This window comes from Equus przewalskii, chromosome X, assembly GCF_037783145.1.
Source record: "Equus przewalskii isolate Varuska chromosome X, EquPr2, whole genome shotgun sequence".
Classification (NCBI taxonomy): domain Eukaryota; kingdom Metazoa; phylum Chordata; class Mammalia; order Perissodactyla; family Equidae; genus Equus; species Equus przewalskii.
Genome location: NC_091863.1, coordinates 12,835,627 through 12,859,914, shown reverse-complemented (window position 1 = coordinate 12,859,914; position 24,288 = coordinate 12,835,627). Strand labels below are relative to the sequence as shown.

The 24,288-nt window shown below is 41.2% G+C and overlaps 1 protein-coding gene across 32 annotated transcripts in view; it reads right to left on the bottom strand.

The window, feature by feature from the left end:
• REPS2 (RALBP1 associated Eps domain containing 2) overlaps positions 1-24,288 on the bottom strand; it is a 247,577-nt gene that overhangs the window by 109,293 nt on the left and 113,996 nt on the right. For all 32 annotated transcript variants that reach the window (XR_011535896.1, XR_011535895.1, XR_011535897.1 and 29 more), the window contains 2 exons: positions 20,546-20,643; positions 1,857-1,995 (listed from right to left, as the gene is read on the bottom strand). Coding sequence is in view for 28 of the 32 variants with exons in the window: in XM_070604194.1 (XP_070460295.1) it covers positions 1,857-1,995; positions 20,546-20,643 (237 nt within the window). In the remaining 4 variants the exon portion in view is untranslated. The remainder of the gene's footprint in view (positions 1-1,856; positions 1,996-20,545; positions 20,644-24,288) is intronic.

Sequence of the window (24,288 nt, the reverse complement as noted above, 5' to 3'; positions counted from 1 at the left end):
AACCCAAATGCCCATTAACTGGTAAACAGATAAATAAAAGGTGGTATATCCACATAATAGAATTATTCAGCCATAAAAAGGAATGAACTTCTGGTACATAGTACAACACGGATGAACATCAAAAACATTATGCTAAGTGAAAGAGGTCAGACTCAAAAGACCACATATTATATGACTTCATTTATTATATGATTTCAATTATATGAAAAGCCCAGAACAGGCAAATCTATAGAGAGAGAAAGTAGTTTAGTGGTTACCTAGGGCTGGGAGGTGGGGAGAGCAGGAATGGGGAATAATTGCTAATAACTAGGTAGGTGGTTTATTGGGAGGTAATGAAAGTGTTCTAAATTTAGACTGTGAATATACTAAAACCAGTGAATTGCACACTTTAAATGAGTGAATTTTATGGTATGTGAATATCTCGATAAAGATGGTTTTTAAAAAGAGATATCACCTAATTCCACTAAATGAACCCCACTTAACCTTGATCAAGCTAATTTTTTTAAAGGCATTTGTGAGACAATTAGGGAAATTTGAACAATGAAGACTTGATGATATTAAGGAATTTATGTTCTTCCTTTTTTTTTTAAATGTGTGCCAATGAATTGTGGCTATGTTTTTAAAAGAGGCCTTATCTTTAGAGATACATCCTGAAATATTTTCAAATGAAATGATCTGATGACTGCTTCACAATCATGTGGGCTGAGAGAGGATATAGATAAAACAACATGGGTGGGGCTGTGTGACACATACATAGGGGTTTGTTATGCTAATCACTCTAGTTATACCTATATTTGAAATTCTGCAAAATAAAAAGAAAAAATAAAAACATTCTTAACAACTAGCAATTTGTATTTGTCTAATTATTTGCATACATTGTGAAAAAACTCACTTAAGCAGTGGGTAAAGTTAGCAAGTGGTCAATATGTGCAATCTGGGTTTCTGCTTATTTTTTTTAAATCAAGTTGTCAACATTAATTCATTGTATCTACAACATTCTCCCTTCAACAAAGCCATTACTACCAATCAGAAAATGATGTGGGCATTTATACATGTATATTTCAATTACACACCTTATTTCACGAGAGAAAATTAGTCTTAATCCACACTTCCATATGTCAGGTTACAATTATTAAGGACATATTATTATTCTTCAAAATTGAAATGTTAAAAAAAAGTTTTATGAATTTTTCTTCCAGACTCTACTATTTCACTGCTTGTTTAGTCTTTAGCCCAACAAAACACAGGCACACAGGAATTAAATCCATTCCTCTCAGCTTGAATTTTACATGCTAACCCAACAGGAATATATAATTCTGAAGACAACCCAGAAAAACTGACATGTGGACATAAAAATGCTGGCCAATTTTCCTCCTATATTTTAATTTCTCTCAGAAAAACCAGAGGAGAAAGATTGAGCCAAAGAAAACGAGCACGAATTTGAACTTCTAAGGCATATATAACATAAGGAGGCTTCTGACACTAACTCTTTAGAAGTCTACACTACGACTTTGCTCTAATTCTACCTCAATGAGTAAGCAATTAAAGGTGTCGCCTTGGTGCCACACTCTATCATTCCAAGAACTGTTCCAGCTAATAAGCACCAGGATCTGAACCAGGTTCCTCCAAATCCCATTTAACCCTTTTGAAACTGAAACATTATTTTTCAAATGTCACTGTCAAGTGTTTTCCTGCAGGGTTTATAGTTGATAGGAAATTCAACCTTAGAGGAAAACAAATTTCAATCACAGAAGGTTGTCGTACTCATTTCGTGTGAACTATTTCTCAAGATGTGTCTTGTTATTTATGTGAGACAATGATGTGGTACCCACATTCTCACCGTGAGACTTCGTTACCTGAAATGAAGGAACTCGGGTCGGGCTGAAGGGATCGGAACTGATTAACATAGTACTCTCGCTGCTCTTCTGTTATCCTCCAGGGTTCATCCGGGTAATTACTGTTGTTATCCTGTGGTTCTCTCTCCACTGAAAAGGACTTTAAAAGTAAACAAGCAAATGCTCAGAGAATCTGTCTTTAGTAAAATGAAGCAGAAATATTAAACATCAATAGAAGTTATCATGTGTTATACTTACATTTTTCCCTCAAGGGAATAAATGTAAAACACCTTGTAACTAGAATGTAAGTAGAATGTAAACTTCTGATGGGCAGACATCATGCTTTATTTATTTGTTTTTTTGCATTCTCCAAAGTTAACAGTACTGAGCACGAAATATTAAATACTCAGTAAGTTTTTCCAATGTGATGAAGAAAGAGTAAAAAAGACAATCATTCTTATCTTCAAATATTCACCACATTTTGATCCTTCAGATTAGCTGAACAGATAGTAAAATAATCTAGATTCTTTTAAACTATAAAATATCTAGAAAAGCTATAACCACACCATCTTTTTTTCTAAGGCATTTCCATTGTACAAATCTGAGAATCAAAACTTCCCATTCAAACCCCTCCTCCCCAGGTCCTACCTGAGTGGCAAGTCAGGATCATAGAACCTCTTACCCTACATTTGTGAACTGGGGATAACACTTAGTAATAGAGCTGGGTGGAGAGAACAGCTGTCACGATACCACAACAAACAGGGTAACAAGGGGTGCATCAGACCTGCCACTAGGGGGCGGGCAAGCCAAATTTGAGGATTTAAGAATACAGAGAACCAAAGTAGTAATGCAGAAGAAAAGGCAGCTCTGCTAGGCAGTGGGGAAAGAAGCAAAAATAGTGATTCTGGGAGGAGAGGCCCAGGGCTTTGCTGCAGCCCTCCCATCTACCCTAAGGCTGAGGTGCTACTTGCCAAGGGCCACCTTCATGGCACCAAAGGTGAACACAAGGAGGGTAAACCTTCACAACAAAAGGAGACTAGGAAAGAAAGGGAGAGGTATTACCACTAATAAGCCACCAAGTTGCCCACTTCTGAACACTCTATCAAGGAATTAATCATTAGGAGGGCATTCTACTCACTATCCCTAGAAAAGACCCCAGATCACCTTTTCTCCCTTTCCCCTACCCCAACATACACACACCCCATTCCAGGAAGTAATTCTTCCCAGGAAGACCTGGTTCTCCTCTGAGGAGGTTCAGAGAAGAAATGAGACCACAAAATTTTGAGCTATAACCTTGAGATGTCATCTTTGAAATTTTCATACTAGATGAGTTTCCACTAAACATAAACCAAACCATTTTTAAATGCCCAGAAGCCACTATCCATTAGTTAATACCTTAAATTCATACAGAGCTTTGAAATTTACAAAGCATTTCACACACTCCTATCTCATCTGAGCATCTCAAAACACTTGAGAGGTAGACAAAGCAGGTATTATTAGCCTTTTCCCAGATGAGGAAACCGACGCTCAGAGAACTTAAGGGATGTGCCCATATCCTTCAGTCAGCAAATAACTGCCCTCTTTTGTATCTGTTGTTCAAACTCAGGCTCTTGCATATCAAGTTTTTTTTAAATTGAGTTGCATCCATCTGAATTGTTTTCAGAAATGCCCTATTATTCTCGTAATAAACAAACAACATAAATTTAAAAAGCAAAGAAGATGAAAAGTCAGTCTGAGCACCCGATGGATGATGTGAAGACACAACTTTCCAAATCGCTCCCATCAAATTCCAGAGCCAAATTCAAATGCTCTAGCAACATTTTCTGAGGGAGCTCAGATGTCTGACTGAGTTCCGAGGGCAGAAACCTAGGGTGGAGGGTGTTAGCATGCACTGGATTTGGTTCCTGGCCAGATTATAACGTGTAGAGTTCACAGGAGCACTACCCTCCAGGTTGGCACCGACAGAAATAGCTGGAGTAAAGGAACCTATAAAGCTGGGCATCAGCTTATAGACAAGAATGGATGTTTATGAGTGAACAATTAAGCAGGCAGAGATGGTTCACGAAGCCAGCAGGACACAGGTGGAAAGTTCCATCCCACTGCTGCCCTGTGAATGAAGGCACCAAAATCTCCATGCTGGGTGTTGGCTGCTGCATTCCCTGGTTCTGACATGGACGCTACTACTCCCCTAGAATACACTTCTTCCCTGTCTCAAACTGAAGCTCCCATATCCAGTTGTTGTTGTTAATGTCAGCCTATGTTTGTTCTTTCTCCAGTCCCATGACCATCTGCTCACTCTATTTCCTCTCCCACATTACCTCACTCCTGAATGGAGTCAGTGGCCTCTTAGCAGGTCTCAAGTCTATTGTGACAGCAGGAATCAAGAAGGAACAGGAGAAAGTGATTGATTCCTCTCCTTAAAAGCTTACAGGATGACCTGTTGCCTAATAAAAAAAAATCCACCTCCTCCATCTTGCCTTTACGGCCCTTACAATCCAGCCTCCTCCTTGCTTACTCTCGGCAGGCTTCTGATTGCCAACGTGCTCACTCTTCATAGGTCAGATTTGTGACCTCCTCCCAGAACACCCTTCTTCTAATCCCAGCCTGCTCAATCCTACCCACTGCTCTAGTCCCACAGCCCCAAAGGGCTCTCCAATGTACCTGCCAGGCCCACAGCCACTTTAGAAGGCACTGCCCAACCCCAGCTCTGCTACAAAGATAGGCTTGGCAGCCACACGTGCACCACAAGATTCACCTCACACCTGGTCTCACCTGATTGAGTCCAAGTCAGGGCGGGTGGGCATACAGTTGCTGGCTTCTGGGACACTCTGGCATAGAAAGCTCTTCTCTAGCAAGAACAACTTAGGCCAACTCCTCATTCTTGGGATGTGGATAAGAAATATGAAGATCAACAAGCAGAGAAAGCAGACCATGAACAGATGCACAGCAGGACCGTAACCTAGAGTGAAGGTCAGGAGGGAGCCAGAACCAAGCATCAGCAGAACCAGTGAGATAGAGAAGTATTAGAAAGAGTAGGGAGTGAGGATGGCTGTTGGCAGCCAAAAGACAAGTGGATAGCAAAGCAAACTCAAGGCAGTGAGGGCAAGGCCTGTGTATGGTAGAACAAGCACAAACAACCAAGAACTCCCACTCCTCAGAGTCACTGGGCCACTCCTTGTCTCTCATCTCTTAGATTCCCATGAGAACCTCAACCTCTCCTCCTTTCCAAGAAAACTTAAGCTGGCAAGAAGAGTTCCTGCTGTCTAAAACCAAAAAGGCCTTGCAACAAAGAGAGAGGGCAAAGCATATGAACACTGTGTAACTCATACATAGTGTTGGCCTTCTACTGGCTTGTTAACCACCCCCATCTCTTTCTCCTTGCTTCACTACATGTTTTTAATTGACTCAATAAACCAAGTGATTTGAGCATCTTAAAAAATATGAATCCTTATTATAATTATAGTATCACACAGTTTCAACATTTCAGGTGCTCTTGAATATCATCACTCAGGTTTCAACCTGGAGGGCTAGAACCATATCATATACTCTATTCTACATACTGTGCCCAGCAGGTACATCACAGATACGACAATGCAATGTGAGGTCCACTTACTGACAGGCTCTAGTAAGTTCAGGGATATGTCTTATATTGAAAGAGATGCAGAAACACTATGCTGTGCCTAATGAAAGAAAACCTATGAGCCCATTTCATATTTTAAAGTTTGAGATCTATCAAAAGAAGTCCTTGTCTGTCTTCCTGTAGTTCACCCATGGTCTCTGATCTCTATGGGGAGTTCTCAAGTTCCATATCCATTCAGTGAGTGCTTCAGGGACAGGTAGGGGCATATGGAAGGGGTAGATCACATTCCACATACCCTTAGACTGAAATATTCCAAAAGAACGCTGAACCACTACAAGAAGCAAAATGACTTGAACTTTGCTGCATAAACAGTGACCCACTCACTCATTCATTCAACAGATACTTGTTGAACATCAACAATATCCCAGATACTAGTCACTAGGGATACACTGATGGACAAACAGGTTATTTTTCCCAGGAAGCCTAGAGTCTAGCGAGGGAGAAAGACAAACAGGCAATCTCAAAACAGTGAAGTAAGTGCTATGGTAAGATAGGGTTCTCTGGAGCTTTGCTACTCAAATGCAGGACCCAGACCACCCACCTCAGCATCACCTGGGGACTTCTGAGAAATACAGAACCTCAGACTCTATCCTGCACCTGGTGAATCATGCAGTCTGGGAGCAGAGCCCAAGAATCTGTGGTTTAACAAGCCCTCTAGATGATTCAAAGCACACTCAGGTTTGAGAAGCAATGCCGTAGAACACAAAGGGCAAGGCAACCAAAATGAATACCATTTTCAAAGACACCAAAAAATGAGAGAAAATGGCCATCTCCTGAAAGTAGCTTGGTTGGCCTATATAGAAATAGAATAGGCTGCCAGTGCAGAGTGAATGTTAGTGGAGATGCCTCAATATGATCCAGACAGAAAGTAGAGCCCAGATCACGAAGGCCCAGGTTAAGGGGTACAGACTTTATCTAGAAGACAATAGGGAGCCACAGATAATTATTAAGCAGGACAATGAAATAATCAGATTTGAGTTTCAGAAAGAAACAGTGAGGAGAATAGAGGGGGAAGACTAAAGGCAGGAAGCCCAGTTAAGGCCATATCGGCAACCCCAGCCAGAGGTCAAGCTGGCCTTGAGGTAGGGAGGGTTATGAGAGAGAAAGCCATATGGCCACCGCCAGAAGAAGGCCCAATTCCAGCAGTGGGATGGCAGCTCATGACCCCTCTGTCAGCAGCTAGGGGTCATCTCGCTGCATGACCCAGATGCATGGAACCCTCTCCTCCAAATGAACCCAAAAGTCAAGCACTAAAATCGACACAACTTTACAAAGACCTGAAAAGTCAGTCACCTAAGAGAGAATATCTGATTGCAAAGACTGAAAGCATTGAGAAATGGGAGTGGGTGAGCTCCCCCAGTTCAACTCCAGCTCCAGTGGTTTGGTTGGCTGGGAAGATATATTTGCTACTTAGTGCCAATTTTGAGCTCAGCCAGCATTTTTAAGGAAAGAGAGAAATCTTCCACATCTGTCTGCTTAAGCCACATACATATGGTTCATTATACAGTTTCTCTAGACACAGGAGAATTAGATTTGCTTATATTTAAAACATTCAAACCCCTGGTTTTGTTTCAAGTGAAATGCAAATATTTGGCACTGCAAGTTATTATCCCTGGGGAAAACAGGCTGTTTATAATGAAAGAGACTTCAAAAGACTCATTAAAAAGTAATGCTATTAATAAAATCCCAGAAGGTGACATAGACCCCTGAAGTATCTTAAAAATCAAGCATAGCTGAATAATATGAATTTCAAGGAAGCATTGTCAGGGAGAACTGAAGAAGGGTGTGTATATTGTTTCAACCATAGAACATGTCTGTTTAAAATATGATCGCACCCTGCAGGCATCCTGTAAATGCTGCCTTAGAGAGCAGCCACTTCACCTGAGGCAGGCAATGATCTCATAACAATGTCCTTTTGGTGCCTCAGTAAACAAACCATCGGAGTAGCAAAAACTCATACCAAGCCCACAGTGAAAGTGTGAGGACACCTTCCTTGCCAACAATATTTTGGAAATAAGACTGTCATATACTGCAACCACTGATCAATATGTGTTCTCATGAGCAAACATATGAGAAGACACAACCCTAAAGAGAAAGAACGGCTAACAGGCTGGTAAGACTAGACTACAGCCCAAGTGAATACTAATCTGTCTAAAGAAAGACCAAGGAGATTAATCAGTCATGGGGCAGAGAAAAAAGAAGAGTCATAGAAGCAAATGATAGCCATGCTTATATGGGGGATTATGGAAGCTATCCTCCAATCCTTCATGCCCCACCATGCCTCGGGGAGAGGTGTCACTGAGTGGTTGCCTACCCAGGAATGACATTTTCCAGCCCCCCCCTTGCAGTTAGGTGCAGCCATGTGACTGAGTTCTAGCCAATGCAATGTGAGCACAAGTGATCTGCACCACTTCCAGGCAGGGTTAGCACCCTATGACACTCCTCTATGTTCATCTTCATTGGCCCACTGAAGGGAGGATGATACAGCCCCAGGACAGAAGAAGCCCCCGTGCCTGAATCACTATGGAGAGGAAAGCTGCCTGCCAAGCTGTTAGATGAGTGAGAAAGATACCTATTGTGGTAAGTCATCAAACTGTGGGGCATATTTGTTACAGCAGCTGTGACCCTAACTAATCTATCCTTCAATGCAGGCCCAAAGGAAAAGCAGACCTGCCCAGTTCTAACAGCACAGCCATTCCTGCACTGCAGAGAGAAGCATGAGGCTATCTTAGTTTTGTAATTTGACCACACAATGACATGATTCTGAGCCCAAACAACTTTATAATTTGACTATCCATGCAGATTATCTATAGGGACAGCATGTTGATGCATCTTTACAGCCATCTTTTTATGTTTGGTTAATATGAGTTTATCTTTCATGGGTCTGAAGGAGATTCTCAGGAAGAATGTACACAGTAAAAAGAAAAGAGGGATAAAGTAAAATTGTGGGAAAACTGTTAAATGAGCAATGAAGAAAAAGAGCTAAAAAAGGAGACGAAGCTCAGCAGTTTTGTTTTCACATTAAGCCATTCTATATTATACTCTATAATCTTGTTTATATTCCGTCTCCCACTCCACTCTCACTATAAGGTCCATAAGGGCAGGAAATTTGGTCTCTTCTGATCACTGCTGTACCCCTACCACCTACAAAAGTGCCTATTACATAGGAAACACTTAAATATGTGTTGAATGAGTGAATAAATAAACAAATGATCAGACAAACTGTCAGTTCTGGTCCAGAGACAGAAAGGTTAACCTGAGCTCTCCTATAATGACTGGAAGTGAACTTTATATGCACTTATCAAACAATGTCTCCCAACAGTGTAAAGGGGGGGCCCTCTCCCTTATCTATAAAATTAGAGAACCTCAAAAAAAAACTTTTTTTACTTTTTATTTTGAAATAAATAGATTCACAGGAAGTTGCAATAAATAACTTCTGGTTTCGCCTGTAGAGAAGTTAGTTAAAATTAAATCCTAACAGAGCAATTTAACTTTATTAGTTTCTTTATGGAAATAAATCCACAAAGATGCCTTTAACCACACACTGCCAAACTCACTTAGAGATCTATTTTCAACAGCTTAGAAGGTTGATTATCAAACTGTAGGAATCTCTCTGAGTCTAACAAGCAACACACAGTTGCTGCTTATTAAGATAAACTAAATTTTAAAAATGATCACCAGACATAGGAGAAATAGGTAACACATATTTGTCACTTTGCTAAGTGTCAGACACTGTAAGCACCTAATGCACTTGACCTATGTTCATCTTTACAACTCTGCAAAGTAGGTCCCATTATTCCCATTTTTCAGAACAGGAAACTGACGATTAGGGAAGAGAAGTGACTTACCACGACCACACACCTAGAAAATGGTAGAGCCAGAACACAAACAGAACCCAGGGTCCATATTCTTCATCAGCAAGCTCTATGTTTCTCCCCCTTATGCACCATCCATCCTGTAGCAGTGGACCATTCCCTCTCAAGAAAAAAATCTCACTGCAATTCCTACATCATTGCAGCAATTTTACAGATTGAGGATCTGAGCTTGAGATATGAATATGCTACACTTCCACCTCCCTCTCTATGATCTAGTTTAGTTCTAGATTTTGGTCAGTGAACTATTAAATTACACAGAGTATCATCTTCTTTCTCACATAATTTTTGCCTATAAGCATCTGGCATGTTTTCACATGAGGAAAGAATCCCGTAGATAGCCATACGATACAGGTATTCAATCATTTCACTGTTATCTTAGTATGTGGCACTAATACTATTTTGATTAACATAAGAAATGCTTATGAGTAATCACCGTCTCCAATTCTCCCCTCTGGAGCCAACATCTGCTGTTCCAGAAGGGCATTTTTCCTTTACAATTGTCAGGATTTTGCTCAGGCTTAGAGAAGGCCAGGAGAAAAGTGAGAAATAAGCAGTAAGAAGACACTGTGATGAGGCTGCAGACTTCCAATACCACTGCACTAGCATTACCAGCCCCATCAGTGTCTGCTAAGTCAAGGCTGCCTGTCTCTTCTCCACTAAGTCTTCCCCTTAACACTCAAGGCAGCCTGAGGTCAGATGGGAAACAGATGTGCCAAGAACTTGGGCTGAATTCAAGGAATGCTTTAGAGAATGAGGCTACAGATTGGAGGTGCAAAAAGAGTGCAGATTCTGGAGGCAGAAACGCTTGGGTTCAAATCTGGGATGATCACTTACTCACCATGAGACCTGATCCAGTTACTTAACCTCTGGGCCACCAGTTCCCCACCTAAAAGGTGAGGACACGGCGCACAGGGTTCTGCCTACCTCTCCAGCCTCATCTCCCTCCCATTCCAGGCTCTAGCCACACTGGCCTGCTTTCAGTCCTTTGACTGTGTCTCCTCTCCATGATATATGGGCTCGCTCAACACTTACTCTACCCCCTCTTGGCATAACTGCCTGCACTGCAGAGGTTGGCTAGGTAAAAACTACACTGTCCAAACACCTTGGCTGGTAGAATTCCAGATGGGACTTAGGTTCCACTAAACACACCCATGGAAGACTGATCAGAACTGTGTCATGTGGTGAAAGAGGCCAGAAACAAAGCATTCATTCCGCTGGCCTAGATCATGCATGGTGTGGAGCTGGAGTTGAAAGTGACACAGCCATTGCCTAATTCTGTAGCTTTCTGATTGTAGCAGAGGCAATGCTCCCTTAGCCATCTAGTCCTACAGTGTGGTTTAGGGAATTGTTCTTGCAAGCTCAGAATAGAATCTGAATCTTCAGCCCTTCCAGAGATCTAGCAGGCCATCCACACTCCTATTGTAAACCCCTATTTGCTTAAGCTAGCCAGAGGAGATTCTCTTGTCCACAATGAAAACCCTGACCAATGCATGCCCTTTGTCTAGGCTCTTCCCGCTACGTGAGACACTCCTCTCCTTGCCTCCCCAGCACCATCCTTCTTTTGCCTGGTGAACTCCTAGTCATCCTCCACAGCCCAGCTCAAGCATCAATTCTTTGGCAAAGCCTTCCCTCACTTTCTAGCCCTAGGTTGGATTTCTCTGTTATATGCTAAGAAAGTACTCCCTTGCCTTTAGGGCAACTGTCAGTTTTCCATTATATATACAGAGGTGGGATCATCTGATCCTCATCCATCTCCCAACTTGACTGTCAAGTTCCCTTGGAGCAGGGACCATGTTTGTAGTCCTCAGGGTACTCCGGCATGGTGGCTGAACCATATAACCCACTTAGTAAGTATTTCTGAATGGATGAGTAGAGGACGTAATCTTGCATATAGTCTACCTTGCAAGACTGTTGGGAGGACTGAAAGGACACATACAAGCTAAGGGGCCAGCATAACACTGGGAGCAAATAAGCAGTCGGTCGGTAGTGACTCTTGTTGGGATAGGCAGTTGAAGGCATGACACTACCTACTCACCTGAGATCAGGGGGGATACTGATGGGCCTAGGGGCTGAAATGGTGCCCTTGTCAAGGAGCCTTCCATATTCACAGCCTAGTATATATTAACTAACTGAGACCAAAGGATCCTTGGGAATAAGCTAGAAACAAACACCACTCTCCTTTCTAGCTTTAAAAAGTACTGTCTGGGACAGGAGTTCAATGGGGTGTTTCTGGCTACAACTAAGAGGCTAAATCAGAGATGCTCCTGTCTGCCAAATCAATGTGGGCCCTAGCTATTACCAGGAAAGTTCTGGCCACCATAAGCTTTAATGCAATGCCCATACCTAGTGGGGGAAAGCAACGCTGACCCCACAAATAAAATATGCTCATTTGCTTTTATCAGTAGTCTAACCAATCTGTTGTAATACCACTAGATGGATGCTAGAATTCTACTGTGTACCAGTCTACCATTTTTACCATTCCCCTCACCCCACTGTCTCTAAGCATGTATTCTGCAAGGCCTTAAGGCAGCACCCCAATCAGCCCTAAGATTTACTGAATCAATGTCTTTTTCCCATAAACATCCTTCAATTTCTATCCCAGGCACTCTCTTCTTATATCCTGGAGTCACCTCTCTTTCAATGATCCAGTATCTTTTTACTATTCTCATAACACAAAACATTTTTTCCTTTCATGTAGAAGTGCCCCTCAGCAAAGAAACCAAGCAATTCTCACTACTTTAACTGTTAAGAAGTGTGGGTACACAGTAAGCACCTGAGGAATACAATAAGACACAGCTAAAACAGATTTAGGCTGAGAAAAGGAAATTTCAGTATCAACTGAAATGTTTCAAAAATAAGGACTAGAGAGTCCAAAAATAAATTAAAAGTAGGTGAAGGAAACAAGTAGGAAGGAGGCTGATGCTATGAAAAACAGCAGCTTTTTGTGGTAACAGTGACCATTTGGATGTCTGCGGGTCCTAGGCAGACTTGGTGGAGTAAAACACGCTGAGAACACATTCCCCTTGCACCCCTTAGGAGATGGTCAAACTCCAGCAAGGGTCTGAAATCAAATGGGGAAAGAATCTGGTAAAACAAGATGTCAAGTCAAGAACAAGGTGCATGCATTCCTATAAAATTTATCAAACCAGTTCTTCCTGTTATACACAAAGGCAAATACATATACTCTCTTCTCCCTCCCTCTTCTTCCTCCTCCCTCTCTCCCTTCTATTTGTCAGAGGAAGAGAATGTAGTTGTCTAAGCAATGCTGAGATACACACACACACACACACACACACACACACACACACACACACACTGTGGTTGACATTTACCATCCATAAGAACAAATTTTCCTAGCCTTAATCTCTACCCATAAACTAAGTAATTCAACTTTACTATGAAGGAATAAACAAGAAATCTCCACTACTGGCAGGCCTGGGGCACTCCAGAACCAAAAAGAAGCTAGAGTCCCTAACCTCCTTCAAGGACCTCAGGTGCCCAGGACCTCCTCTCGACCACAAAAGGAATAATTTTCCACATATGCTGCAGCTTCTCACTCATCCAAAGGAAAAGGGACACCAGCTTCTGGTTTCAGATTGGTAGGAATGACAAACCAGTAAGGAAACATTGACAACCCAAAAGGAAATCAGGACATAGGATATAAAGAAGCAATTTATAGAAAAGGAGATACAGATGACTCGTAAACTTAAGATATTCCACTTAACTAATAAAGAGAAATGCTAATTAAAACTACAGTGAGATATCATTTTTCACGTATCATGTTGGCAAACATTCATAAGTTTTTTAGTACATTGTGTTTGCATGGGTATGGGAAAATAAACATTTTTATACATTGTTGGTAAGTGTGCAAATTGGTACAGTCTCCAATTTGGAAATCTCTATCAAAAATTAAAACTGTGTAGACATTTCACCCAATTATTCCATTTCTAGGAACTGATCCTATATATATATCTATGCAAATAATGCTGTGATTGAAAGTTCTAGATTTTTATCAGAAAGGGTTGGTTCAATGATTTATGGAAGATGCACACAATGAACTACTATGCATTTGGAAAAAAAAACCAAAAAGATAAGGAAGTACTTTACATACTGCTACAGAATGTTATTAAGCTTTTCTAAGTAAAAAATGCAAAGTTGAGGCCGGCCCCAGGGTGTGGAGGTTAAGTCTGGCGCACTTCGCTTCAGTGGCCCAGGTTCGTGGGTTCAGGTGCCAGGCATGGATTGACACCACTTGTCAAGCCATGCTGTGGCGGCAACCCACATAGACAATAGTGAAAGACAGGCACAGATGTTAGCTCAGAACTAATCTTCCTCAAGCAAAAAAACAGGAAGTTTGGCAACAGATGTTAGCTCAGAGGGAATCTTCCTCACCAAAAAAATAAATAAATAAATAATTTTTTAAAATGCAAACTGCGTAACAGATATATAGTATACTACCCTATATGTAAAAAGGTGGAACTTTATATTTTGCACATATTATATAACTACATATAATACATATTATATGTATAACTACATATAACTACATATACAAGTACTATGTTTACTTGTATATGCATAAAATATTCCTAGACTGATACAAAAAAACGGGTCTTATCAGTTGCCTCTGGGATGGGGAACTGGATAGCTAGGGCAGAGGGTGGGAAGGACACTTTTCACTCTGTACCCTTTTGTATCTTTTGAATTTCTGACACATATTTTTTAAATTTTTAATTGCTCTGAAGAACAAGAGTATTTGAAAGCTTACAACCCATGATGCAAAAAAAATAACAGTGTGCTGTTTACTGTATAATCTGAAACAAGCAACCAAAACCTTAGAGTGCTTTTCCTGTGGCTGTGTGAGAAGAGAGACCATCATTAGGCGGTTTCTTGGCCTCAGCCACTCAGAGAACATCCACATGTGTTTCCTCAGTGGCTCATCAGCCTGAGGGTTTGACTGCAATATGAGCAGAAGAAAGGGTAAGAACTAAATGTGGCAATGGCGTTATGCTGACATAGACACAGGAGCATTTACAGGGAGCAATGTCAGAGCTCTCAGAAAAGGGGAGAGGAGAAAGACTCCAAAATAAGGAAGGAAAAATGTGCATGAGCCTCTACTGAAAAAAACAACCACCCAAATACAGGCCAAATGATGCCTTGATAGAGAATTCCTGGACCCTCAAAGAGGCCCCATGGGCCCAATCTGCCTTGTGGGTCATTTCCCTGGGCTGAGTATTAGGTAAGAGAACCACAGTGGCTGAGACAGTACCTAATATGCCCCACTTGCTTACCTGCTTCTTTCTTTTCCCAACTCAGAGGACCAACTCTCTCATGACTCAACTCTAAGCTATCTCACTCAACCCCACCACAATCTTTCAGCCACAATCTCTACTCTCTACTCTCCTTATCTGCCCAGCATCCTGGTCCAGTCTACCCACATCTTTCACACCATAAAAAGTTCTCTCAGGGCAGTGTCAACCTCCCTGACAAAAGAAAGACTATTTCTTCCTGTTCCCCTCAAAACTCTTAGAATGAACAATTTACTTGTGGCGACTATCAGTTCCCTCTGGACTTATGCCAACACCACTCCAACAGAGCCTCGGGGTATTCATTTCTTTCACCATCCTTTACATACATGTCTGCTATTTAGAACAATTCCAAAAAGACCCAAGGAACAGAGAGAATCTGCTTCTGGCCCTGAGTACCTACAGTTAAGTCCAGAGCAAGGTGGGGGAAATGACAAGAAACTGAGATTGAGTGAGAATGAGGGGAAAAAAGGAGATAACTAAGTTGAATAAATGTTTTCCAAATTACAGACTTTTAGATTAATATGGTGGCTGGCTAGCAATGTCTAACAACCCCTCCCCTACCTGTTCATCAGAAATCTTCCACCAAAAACACAGCCCAAACCCCAGTAGAATGGCAGAGTGATACAGTTCTCTAAATTCTGTTTGTCATTATTTTGTCTTTGAAGTAAGAAGAGTAGTGAGTATTGAGAATTTACCCCAAAGACTGTTAAGTTCATCCCTCCAGAAAGAGAAGAAAACATCACAGCAAGTATGTTTAGGGTTTAAAAAGTGAGTGTGTTGTAGTTTAAAATAAAAGATAATCTTTTCTGGAGAGATCTGGCTGGAAGGATATTTCATTTGCCAACCCTTTCTCCCTCAAGTCAGGTAAAAATATGCTGTGTATATTAGATACATAAGAATACCTATATTTGCTTATATACGCATGAAACATTCATGGAATGATACAAAAGAAACAGACAACACTGGTTTCTCTGGAAACCAGTAAAGGTCAGACGCCCATCCTTCTGACTGGGCTTCACAGATAAATGAGCAGAGGAGCAACAAATGATTTTTTAAGAATGAAAAAATGGAAACTATACATATACAAGAAATATTAGAAAATTCTCATACTTCATGTTATCAATGGAAAATAAGCATAGATGAATTGAGACAAAAGAGAAAACAGAAGGCAAGAGCAAGGATGAAGAGTAAGGTTCCCACACAGAGACCACTGACCTCATGCGAAACGACCAGTAGCTCTGCGTGGCCGGAGTACAGAGGGAGAGAAGAAGTGAGCTATTGTGGCTGAGGAGGTAAGCAGAGGCCAAACACCAGGGCTGCCCAGAGCCACGTTCGGGAACGTGGATGATATGCTGAGAGCAGTGGACAGAGTGACTGGTTTCAATCAAGGGAGTAGGAGGATTAGATTTGTGTTTTGAAGACCATTTTTGTCTGCAGGGAGGATAAAGGATTTGAAGAGGGAAAGATCTGAAGCAAGAAGAGTTAGGCTGATATAACACATTCAGTGACAGAGGATGGCCTGAACTGAGTAAGTGCAGGGGAACAGAGAGGCATGTAGAAAGTGAAATGGCCAGGACTTGGTAACTGAATGGGTGATAGAGGAGTCAAAGGCAGTGACCAGCATTCTGACCTGTGCTGATGGGTAGATGGAGCCAGGAATGGAAGGGTGAAAGCTGGTTTGGTGGGAAAGACAATGTGGGAATGACAATAGGACACCTGAGTGAAGATGTCTGGCAAACGGAGATATGTGGTCATCAGCCTCCATGTAGCTAAAGAGTAACACAGTGAGAATTGGACCTAGGAACAACCAATATATAAGGGGCAGGTCAAGGAAAGAATTCAAAAAGAAGATTAGGAAGAGGTAGTCATAGAAGCAGGAGGAAAACCAGGAGATGATGGCATCATGGACACCAAACGATGAGAGCATTTCAAGGTGATCAGAGTCAAGAGCTGCCAAGAGGTCAATGAGACAAGGGCTTAACACAAGGTAGTTTCTGGCAACCATGGCGAAACCAGAGGCAGTGGAGCATAGTGGGAGCAGAAAGGGCAATTCTAAATCCTACACCAGCAAAATTACCAATGACTACATGATTAGGATAACTTGTGAAAAGTAAACAATAAAATGACCTATAAACACATGATACAAGATGAAGCAAGAATGAAGACATCATTTCTTTACAAACCACTGTCAACCACCCACCAACATAGGATATGCTCAGTATATGAAATTTCAAGCGGAAAAACATCCAACACCTGAACAAAAGAATTGAAATTCCAAAAATATTAAGCAAAAAGACTATTCATTCTGATATTTGGGTGCTGAATTTAGCATAAGCACCTCTAAAATGCCAAGCCCATGGGCTACAACAGTACTGGCCAGGGTCCCTAAAAGCCTCCCCGGGTACGCAGAGGCCATCCTCGTTCCAATCAGGCAGGGACTTGAATACAAGGCCACAGAGAAAGCTAGAAGACAGCAACGTTGCCAACAATACATTAACAATGCAACGTGAGGGGAATTAGTCACCCCAGCCTAGTCTAGCACCATGCCCAATCCACACAACCAAGAACCTTCACTTCAAATCCCCTCATCTACATGACTGATTCAGGTTGGCATTTTGCCTTCTGAGACATGGAGTCCAGCCAAACCACGCTGACAGGCATTAGAAGGAAACTGAAGAATTGAAGAAAGAAAAACACATCAGCCATGAAAACCACAGACTGCTGTCCCAAGAAAGGCCCCTTGCTCTCATCTTAAACAGAAGGCAATGCTCCAAACAAGAGGGGGGAACCTCCACTGATGCCAAACAAACATTAAGGGAATTGGACTGTTGCATATTATTACAATGGACTGTTAAATCCGTTCCAAGTCATTCATGTTACAGAAAAGAGAAGGAACTTGCCCAAGGTCACATAGAGTTTGACCGGACCTGGGCGAGAACCTGTCTGGTTTTTTTCTGCACTATATCGTTAAGTCCTTCTAATGGCCAATCGCTGCCAAATACTTATGTCTAGCCCTGGCTCTCTCCAAAGCTCCAGATCCATATATCCTACCATCTCTTTGACATTCCTCTTGGCTATCTCCAAAGCTCAAATCCAAACATCCAACAGTGAACTCATGATCCTTCCCCAATACTCCCAAGACCAGTTTTTCATCCAGGGCTTCTTAGCTTAACAGATGACATCACCATCCATCCATTTCCTGAGCCAGAGACTAAGGAATTGTGTCCAGTGTTTGAACTCCAGCCCTACCACTTCCTACTGTGATCTTGGGCAAATTAAATAAGGCCTTTAAACCTCAGGTTTTGTCATCTGAAGAATGGGATAATAACAGGAATTACCTCGTAAGATAGCTGTGAGCATGGAAAGAGACAAAGTATATAAAATGCTAAGCACATAGAACATCTTTGTTTTGTTTTTTTAAAGATTGGCCCTGAGCTAACATCTGTTGCCAATCTTTTTGTTTTCTTCTCCTCTCCAAACCACCCCCACCCCCGGTACATAGTTGTATATTCTAATTGTAGGTCCTTCTAGTTCTGCTATGTGGGACACCGCCTCAGCATGGCTTGATGAGCGGTGCTAGGTCCACACCTAGGATCGAAACTGGCAACACTCTGGGCCACCGAAGCAGGGCGCATGAACTTAACCACTCGACCACAGGGCCGGCCCCTAGAACATGTCTTGATATGTGCAGTTCCCTCTATCTTCTTGCCTACTCCCCCCAATCCCACCCCCTAACCTGGTTAACACCTATGAATCCTTTCTGTTTCAACTCAAATTTATTCCCCACTAGAAGCCTTCCTTGACGACCCTGTCTGCCAGGGCCAGGTCATAACTCCCCCTCCCAATTTTTCATCCTCAAAGCATGGCGAAATTTCTATTCACCTCACATGATTATATATTTACTTTGTGATGCTTTGATTAATTGCATCTCCTCCAACAGCCTATAAGCTCTATGAGGGCAGGGAATGGGAGTGTTATACCTCATTTTTGTATTCTTAATACAGTACCTGGCACTTAATAGGCATTTAGTAAATATTAGTTGAGTGAAGTGCCCAAGAAGCATGTTTATCAGTAGAAAAATGGACCTAAAGATTAGAAGAGAAGTCACAGGACACCAATCCATGGAAGAGTCCATGACCATCCTATCCAGGCAAATAGGTAGAAAGGGTCCGGTGAGCCCCATTCAATCACTGTAAAGTTAACGATTTACTCCTTGTTTGACCATCATTCTAACCATTCAGGATTTGGTCTCCACAGCACTAGAACATACACTGCAGACACATACACACCCATACCCCGGAGATTCTTTAAATGAACCCCAGTCCCTCCGATACCTTTCCTAATGTAATCCTCACTCAACAGTGGATGTAATTCTTATGTTTAAAGACACATACTTTTGTACCACAGGACCTCAAAACACAGCCAACTACTACATCTGGGGCTCAGCTGAAGAAACAGCTGTCTGTTCCAACTTGGGGGTAAAACTGAGCTCTACTGGACCTGGGAGAGAATGGCATCTTGGCTCTCCAATGTGGTACCAAGAAGGGATTTTCAGGAATATTTTTTTACTACACTCAATGTTTGTTTATGCAGAAACTCTAGAACCTAGCCTCCTTTTAATATGGGACTCTAATGTATAGCAAAGTATTTTCAAGTGCAGGTTTTGACATTGGGCAGGCCTGGGTTCAAATTCTGGTTCTGCACCTTACTAGTTAAGAATGAAACCTCAGACACATTACTTGACCTCTCCCAGTCAGAGTTAACTCATCTGTACTAAGAGATAAAACAGTACCTAGATCCTATGGTTGTAGGAAGTATTAAATATAAATACATAGCAGATGGCTAAATTACTATCTTTAAGAAAGTTCTCTGCACACAGAGTATCAACTTAGAAGATAAAGTTCTGTACCATGCCTAATACAGCACCCCATTCCTGGAGGGTATTCCATGAACACCATGATCTTGCTTAGCTTTTTTTATTCTGTTCGAGACTACCAGCCACTCCTTTATGGGAGTATCTGACACCACCCTTCTATTTTGAGTAGAACTGCCTGCACATAAATGATCCTTCTTCTAAGCTGGGCAACTGAAATGTTATACAAACCACGCTACTTCCTCTTGTCTTTAGGGTGAAACAGTACTGTTTTCATAACTTCTCTTATGCAGACATATACACACACACACACACACCCCTTTTTTGAGAGTAGGACTTCCTCAGTGCAGCACTCAGAGATACTACACAAGATAACAGTTGCAGACACAGAAAAAAGAAGAGCTCTTTAGCCAAAGGCAAACACTGGAGAAAGGGAAGCTGAAATTTCCTAAGCTGTAGCATAGCCAGGAGAAACCGAGACATCATTGGTACTTCTGCCATATTTCTTTTGTATTTATTACATATGGGAAACAGTAGTTGCTGTCACTTGTAAAATAACTGTTCCCCACACAGCACTGGATTAGGCACTGAGAGAGAATACTGAAGAAATACCTCTGCCTTCTAAAAGCTTATAATGTAATTGGAGGCACAAAACAAATGCACTGAATGCGTAATAATAAAGAATAAGGCAGAGATAAGAGGCCGTTTTGCAAAAAGTAAAGCCCTCTTGAAGGAGGAGCCTAGTGATTAAGTAGATGAAGGTGGAAGGGCATTTTAGACATACCAAAGACCAAGAACTAGCCTGGATTAGTCTAGAGACACTGAGAAGGAGTAGAAATACACATAGGAGAAAAGATTAGGAAAACATACAAGCAACAGAACAAGAAATGCAATATTTGCATGAGGGGCAGTTTTACACCTTTGCAAAAAAAAAAAAAAAAAAAAAAAGGAGGCCCATCAAAAAGCCATGTCCCCGAAGTCTTCCCTTGGCATACCCCCACAACATCACTTACCCGGATAAGGGAAGTCTGATGCCGAGGGGGCTTGGCTCCTGGGCCTCCCGTTGAGGCTCCCTCAGGCTGGACAAGAGGCTGTCTAGCGTCATAAGGAGCTGAAACAGCAACAGGGAAAGTCAGCATGGTACACAAAGATTTCACCCAAAAATTATGACCTCACACTCAAACTGATACAGTGTCTGCTCTTTAGGGAAGAATTAGCAAAGGAATCAGCGTTTATATGCTTAGGGCCACCTAGGACAAAGAAACAAACCTTGGTGCCCTTGGGTACAATTTAAACAATCTAAAGACATTCAACCAATTCATGATAAGGCAGGAAAATATCTACATCAAATTAAGATTAGGAATAAATTGTAAGGGTGGAATGTGAGAACCTAAATTGGGATAGAAAACAACGGGAATAGTTAGAAAAGTGCCATGTTATGAGCGTTCAAACTCTAAATATAAGGTAAATTCTATATATACCTTCCTGTTTAAAAGTCTTCCATTCATCCTCCACCACACAAAGAAGAAAATTAACACGCATTTTGAACACCAAGAATCAACATTGTTTACTTCGTTTATTTTTGAAAACTAAATGGCAATGTCTTCTTTTCCTCATTGGAAAGAATGTAAAACCAAGTAGAGAAGAGTACAAAAAGAAATAAATGTATTTTATATTTATTATTTTATCATTCAATAACCAAACTAAAAGTAATTTTGCTACCTTTAAAAAGTTTTAAGCTACAAAAATGAATGCATTTTTTATTCCTTTTATTTTCAGAACACTTAATAATGACCTTGCCAATACCGTAGGAAAACAGTTCAACATAACCAGAGAGTATTCAGCTCTCACAGAAAGGAGAAATTATCACCCAAGTTGAAACCATTTCTGATCTCCATGGGTTAACAGTTTGAGTTTTTGAAAGTATATAAATAAGTAAAATGCTTTCTTCCTGTAGATTCCTTATAAATAAAATTAGGTAGAGAGAGCAGAGCAGCCTGTTATGGTGTCACATTTAGCATAGTTTTCTCTCTTTAAAATAAAGAAGGTATAACAAAAGCACATCAAGAACAACAAACCACTCTTAAGCTCACATCTGCTTTTAGTATTTCCTCCAAGCAATGGATAAAACAACATTATAACACGTTAAAATACATTAAAATATCAAAATTATTGCCTGCCAAACCATTAAGTAAACATTCAGACCCTGGTAAGAATGGATAAAGATATAAAAATTGCAAAAGAAACACACAGAGAGCACATAACCCAAATCTTAAAAAATAAGTCTCAGCTGGTAGTCAGGTGTTGCCTTCGGAGAAGAAATTTTAAGATCATTCCATTTTGATGGAACGCTGAATTAAGCTCTTCATGCTGGAAGGTTTGAACCACAGTAAACTGTACCATGGTTGGCATACTAGTGGTCATGAGCTTTCCCTGGGAAGCTACCCCACTTGCCTCTGGTTTCCCTCTGAGGGAGAGAGCTTCTACTGCCCAGGAGGGACAAATGTAGGGGAAGACCATCTGGCCCTTGGCTTCAGTCCCTCACCTACAAGGGCTTTCCCTCAGAAGAGACAGACACGTCTCATCAGTAAGGCTTAAACGAAGATTCAGCTGCATGGAGGGTCATTTTTGGAGAGGCCTGGACTCACAGCAGATTTTCTCTTCCTACTCCTCTGGGAAGCCTGGGTTGGCTACACTTGCCTGTGACTGGAAAGGTGAGTGCCTGAAGCCCATCTGGTCACAAATCTAAGACACGTGCTCCAATCAGCTCTATCAGTACCACAGCTGATATTCAGGCCACCCTCATCTCATTCCTGCCTCATTCCTCAAGAGGATCTGAACTCAGGAGGTAAAAAGGCAGGTGTTACTTATTACCTCTACCCTCCCTCCTCCCAAATAAAATGCAAAACATGCAACTCAATGCAAAATAAATAATTCTTAGGTTCCTTTATGAGAGATTTAATAAAGAACTAGAAATACTATCTTTCTCCAAGGGGAGAAGTATAAAACAAACCCTAAAGATTTTACCACTCTGAGATTCAGTGTCAAACTGGAACAGAGACCACGAGTAACTGTACATTAAAGACTGTAGTCAATCCAGTGAATGACATCCAGAGTGACTTTCAAAACACTTAAGAGCTTCAAAAATAAAACGGGTATCAGAGTGTAAAAACACAAAAGAAAATAAAAAGGAACATTCGTGCATCTACAATATGCCAAGATCTGTGCTAGGCACAGATGTTTGCATAACACCTCTCATCTGATCCAGAGAGCAAACCTCTGAGGCAGCGATTATTCCATTTTACAGATAAGGGAAACTGAGGCTCAGAAAAGAAAAATACTCATAGTCACACAGGCTAGAAATGGACAGAAACGAGAAATGTAGGCCCACCAAGTCTATCTTTAGGCCCAGGAGACTGACATCACAGCCCATGCTCTTGAGTAGATAGTTAGAAGTGATTCATGAGAATAACGTGTATAAGAAAAAGCAGAACGGACATATTGATTTTGAGATAAGACATTAGATATCAGAAGAAACAGGTATAAGAATTGAAAGTAGTTGCCTCCAGAGATCAGAAACAGGTTGTGTAGAAAGGAGAATAGTTGTTTTTACTATAGGCATTTAAGTATTATTGAATTATACGCATATATTACTGTGATTTAAACTTTTTTTAAAAATATAGATAGCAGTATCTGCCTCTGAGGGTTGTGGTAAGAAGAAAATAATGCACATAAAGACCTCTGCATGATGCATGGCGCGTAAGTCTTACCCAATGAACATTAGTGATAGCTATCTCCCGCAGGTGATATTAGCAGGAGCCCAGGGGAGAAGCTGAAGAGGGACTCTGAATCACAGACTGGCCCAAAGATGCTCAGTCTGATTTAAAACATACTCACACACATGCCCCACTAGCCAGGAATCATGGCAGAATATTGGACAGGGAAAGGACCCCAGAAAAACGTATTCCTAGAAAATTATCCCAGCAGCAAAATTGCTTTCTGCAAAGTCATAAATTCATAAATTAAGAATAACTCTAGAATGCTTAATACCAGAGTCACTAAGGTTTAACAGGTTTTAGATATGTTACTGTGTAGATCAAAGGGAAGACAGAGGAAAGAAATAGGAAAGAGAATCCTGGGTTCTTCAGATGGGTTGATGGCATTTTGAAGGCAACAGAGGAGAGTTAAGTAACAGATGGAAAAACACATGAAAGCCTTAAGAGAAATTGAGTTCTAAAAACATGGGGAAAGACAATGAAGACGTGTGGGCTTCTCTTACTTCTTGACCTAAAGATATAAGACAGAAAAGGAAGCAGAGAGGTAAAGAAAATCCTTCAGGGGAAAATCTACAGACGTTAAAAAAACAGGAATGAACAAGCTTTGAAGTGAATAGTATTAAGAAGAAGCAAAAATCACAAGACGGACCCAAGTTGCAGATAGGAAAAAACCTCTCCCTCCCTTTGACTTAGATAGATGGAGAAGTCTAAATGGAAATACCTATAAACATTTTATTTATGAATGACCTTGTTCCCAGCTACAGGTACCGAACAGCCTCCTAACTGATAACTAGATCCAGAAAACTCAGCTCCTTGAGAAACAGGAGACTGTCCACTCAGACTCCTCTTCATGGGTATGCTGTGCAAAAGAGAAACCTTTAAGAAGAGCAGCTCATCAAGTTTAAGGAGCATGATATAGGAGAAAAACCAGGAAGGGGTAACAGAAACTCAGGAAACAATGTTTCAAGATTGAAAGAGTT